The 3,847-nt window shown below is 42.2% G+C and overlaps 1 protein-coding gene across 2 annotated transcripts; it reads right to left on the reverse strand.

The window, feature by feature from the left end:
- Positions 1-894: 894 nt before the first annotated feature.
- Positions 895-3,578, reverse strand: LOC148401313 (glucagon-2-like). 2 transcript variants are annotated; one of them, XM_088369336.1, is made up of 5 exons: positions 3,218-3,578; positions 1,669-1,728; positions 1,486-1,585; positions 1,249-1,401; positions 895-1,126 (listed from the first exon to the last, which is right to left on the reverse strand). In XM_088369336.1, the coding sequence occupies exons 2-5, from the start codon at positions 1,709-1,711 to the stop codon at positions 1,087-1,089; spliced, it is 336 nt and encodes a 111-aa protein (XP_088225462.1). In that variant the 5' UTR covers positions 1,712-1,728; positions 3,218-3,578; the 3' UTR covers positions 895-1,086. The 2 variants fall into 2 exon arrangements, with proteins under 2 accessions (XP_088225462.1, XP_088225461.1); XM_088369335.1 differs by lacking the exon at positions 3,218-3,578 and adding an exon at positions 2,977-3,101 and having other exon boundaries at positions 896-1,126.
- Between the last annotated feature and the right edge of the window lie 269 nt (positions 3,579-3,847).

Here is a 3,847-nt window from a genome sequence, read left to right on the forward strand (position 1 = left end):
ACATAACCTACATTATAATTAGCACCATCAACAGCGGGGGGGTTTGTAAGCGGCAAGGTAAACACCCCCGCCCCTTATAACATCTTTTATTCATATCCACACATGCTGCAGCCCCTGTGTGTTATGCTATGCTGTCCCCCAAATGACTGTCTTGTTCAACACAAAATCATAAAGTTTTTCGTAAATGTGTGTCAACAGTGTTCTGCACAAACAGAGCATTCACGCCCGCAAGTTGACTTTTCCACTCCAATTCATCTTGAGCACATAGTTACCTCATTTGCTGAGTAACAGCACTTCCTTGTGGTAGCACAATAGCATAAATGCAACATTTTGTCATCCTTCTGCAATGAAATATCCATCCATTTACCGAACCGCTTAGTCCCCACGGGAGTCGCGGGCATGCTGGAGCCTATCCCAGCCGTCAACGGGAAGTAGGCGGGGGACACTCTGAACCAGTTGCCAGCCAATCGCAGGGCACACAGAGACAAACAACCATTTGCACTCGCACTCACATTCACACTCACACCTAGGGGCGACCTGGAGTGCTCAATCAGCCTACCAAGCATGTTTTTGGGATGTGGGAGGAAACCGGAGTGCCCGGAGAAAACCCACGCGGCCCCGGGGAGAACATGCAAACTCCACACAGGGAGAGGCGGAATCGAACCCGCACCCTCTGAACTGTGAGGCGGACGTGCTACCCAGCCCCCCACCGAGCCAATGAAATATATTTTTTTGTATATATTCATCCATCCATTTTCTCAACCGCTTGTCCTCACGAGAGTTGCGGTTTTGCTGGGCATTATATTTATTGTATATTTTACAAATAATACATATTAACTAGAAATTAGAACAACAAAACATGCATAAATATTGCAGACTGGGAAGACTTTATTCTCAAATTGAAATCTGAAAGAATATAATTCAGTTAAAAAAAGTAGAAAAAAAACTGATTTGAATACAAATACAAAATATACATCTTTTAATAAATCAACAAATACTACTACTGCTATTGCTATCACTTAGAATATTAATGGAAAAATACATGACTTCATGTGAATATTCCGTCATACGTCATGAAACATGCTCTCACACTTCTGCTGTGATTTGGAGAAACTTTCCGTGACATCTGTAATGAAAATGCAAAATGTGTTATTGAGTAAAATAATCAATCACTTGGAAAAATAGTCAGTTTTCCCTCAAACTGTTATGTCTCTGCTCCATTTCTACCTTTGACAGCTTTGAGCTTACCCTTCTCGCTTCGTGGTGGTCAGCCACGCCACAAAGTCTTTGGCCTTCATTTTATCCAGGTGGCCAGTCAGGTCATTGGTGAAGGTTCCTTCGGAATGTCTCTTGTAGTTCTCGATTGTGTTTTGCTCTTTTTCCATCTCATATGAACGCCATCTGTGGGGGGCAACAAGATTAACTTTCTTCACCAATGACAAGCTCTAGACCGTTACCTTCTCATGTTTACAGTCATTTAAATACCTCGTCAGGTGACTGCTTTTATCCAGCACAACCTCCATACTTGTAGAAAAGACGAAGGGGACGAGCATGCACCACATGAGAAGGATCATCCTCCGATCTCCTGGTCAACATATGAGCATGCACGCATTTCCTTACACTTTCTTCACTGTTTTTTGGTATTTTTTTAGAAGGACAGCAACTCACCTTGGGCAGCCTTTAGTGAAGTGCAGCACTGTCTGGTGGACATGAAGCCAGAGAGGAGCTCTGAAAGTGGACATACGATGTGGTGATCGCTTTATATAGGCTGCAGATGTCATTTGGGGTTCCACAGTCACCTCCCACAGATGATCCATCCACTCATTATGGATGGATCGGAAACACGGTGGCACCCACCACAGGTCAGTGGTCAGAACTCAGCCTGGCTTTTTTAGAAAGCACCAGGTGTGAGGAAAATAACACATCCTTAAATGCAACTTTCATGTGGGTTTCATGATTTTTTTTTAATGCAAAACACCACACTGGATTTCACATGAGCTTTCATTTAGGAGAAATTATAGCCAATTTAGTCAGAAATTCTCCATTTTCAGGAGATCATTATTATTGATGTAATTATGTAAACAATATTTTTTATTATTTGGTTAATCTTTTTTATTATTAATGCAGCCTACACTGTTAACACCGCCCCAAATGATCTATCAAAACGTGATTTGAGAAGTTGTGATTAAATATTTTATATTTTGATATTACCAGAGGAACACATTTCTCACTAAAGCCATCGAAAACACAACAACCATGATCCTTGTGAAATATTTTGTTGTACTATGTTTGCTGGGCAGTGGCGGTTTTAAGAAGGTTTACCTGGAGTGGCAGAGGAGTCCCCCCCCCCCCTTCACACACACACACACACACACACACACACACACACACACACACACACACACACACACACACACACACACACACACACACACACACACGCACGCACACACACACACACACAAAGAAAAAAAAGAGGAAATATATACAAGTGGTACATGTTATAGCATCAGTAAACATCAAAGGACAATTAAAGCTGGAAACAGATATGAATGGGCCCTTCCACCCATTTAATGTCGAGCCCTCAACATAATCACCATTGTACTGCCCACATTTAACTGGCTAGGCTAAGCTTCTCAATTTAGTTTTGCCCGGGGGGTCGGCAACCCAAAGTGTTCAAAGAACCATATTGACCCAAAAAAAAAAAAAAAACTGTCTGGAGCCGCAAAAATCTAAAAGCTTTTTATAAAGCAACATAAACTGTCAATACATGATTTAAAATGATTTAAAAGGCTACAAATACAAAGCAACAAAGCGACGCGGTTCAACACCGCCCCTGGACACCCAGCCTACTTTGTTGTACAGCAGGAGATCGGCATATTTGCTGTCAACTTCATCTAGCAATTCACGGAACTGGCGGTGGTTTAAGGCTTTCGCAATTATTTTGTTCACAATATGGATGACAAGGTTCATTACCTCCATACACTCCGGTGGGAATGTTCACGCACACAGCGCCTCTTGGTGCAATATGCAATGGACAAACTTTTGCGACCCTCTCATACTCGGTGCGCCGTCTGTAGTGACTGAAATCAGGTGGCCAGTGTGTATCTCTGTCATTTAAACACTGCAGCACAGTCTTGCAGATGTCCACCCCCCGTGTTTGGCCTTTTAGTGGTATCAATTTCTTCTTGCGGCCCATTAGAGTTCAGGTACATACCTGCATAGCAGAGCTGTCTGTTCGATATCGGTGACGTCACAAAGTCATGCAATTGAGAAAGCTGGAGCTGAATTGATGTCCTTGATTTGCTGATCGGTGATATTGTTTGCCATTCAAATTACCATTTCCTTCACTGTTTTTGTGGAGAGAGGCATGTTTTTAATTTTCTGAATGATCTCGGTTTTGTTTTTGAAGTCCGAAAATAGGCACTCTGATATTTTAACGAATGAACCCTTCATGTACTCGCCATCAGTGAATGGTTTTCCGCGTTTTATTATCTCCCGGGCTGCAACTAAACTTTCAGCAGTAGTAGAATTTGGAGATGCAATCCACTTCTTGAAACTGTTTTTTCGTTACTCAAATTGCAACATTCCTCTCAGTTCCAACTGGGTGATCGGCAGCCAATTTAGCATGCTTTAGCTGAAAATGTCGCTCCAAATTGCTCTTCTTGTTATATTTGACAACTTCTCATTGCAAATCAAACATTCAGGCAAGCCTTCAGCGTTGGCAATGAAAGCAAATAGTTGAGTCCATTCTTTCTTAAACCCTCTGTTCTCATCAGCAATCTTTCTCTTTTTGCCTTTTGAATCCATGGCCCGTCACTCACACACGTGTTTACAATTCGCTTGT

Source organism: Syngnathus floridae, chromosome 2 (genome assembly GCF_059516105.1).
Source record: "Syngnathus floridae isolate MCC-2025c chromosome 2, RoL_Sflo_1.0, whole genome shotgun sequence".
Classification (NCBI taxonomy): Eukaryota; Metazoa; Chordata; class Actinopteri; order Syngnathiformes; family Syngnathidae; genus Syngnathus; species Syngnathus floridae.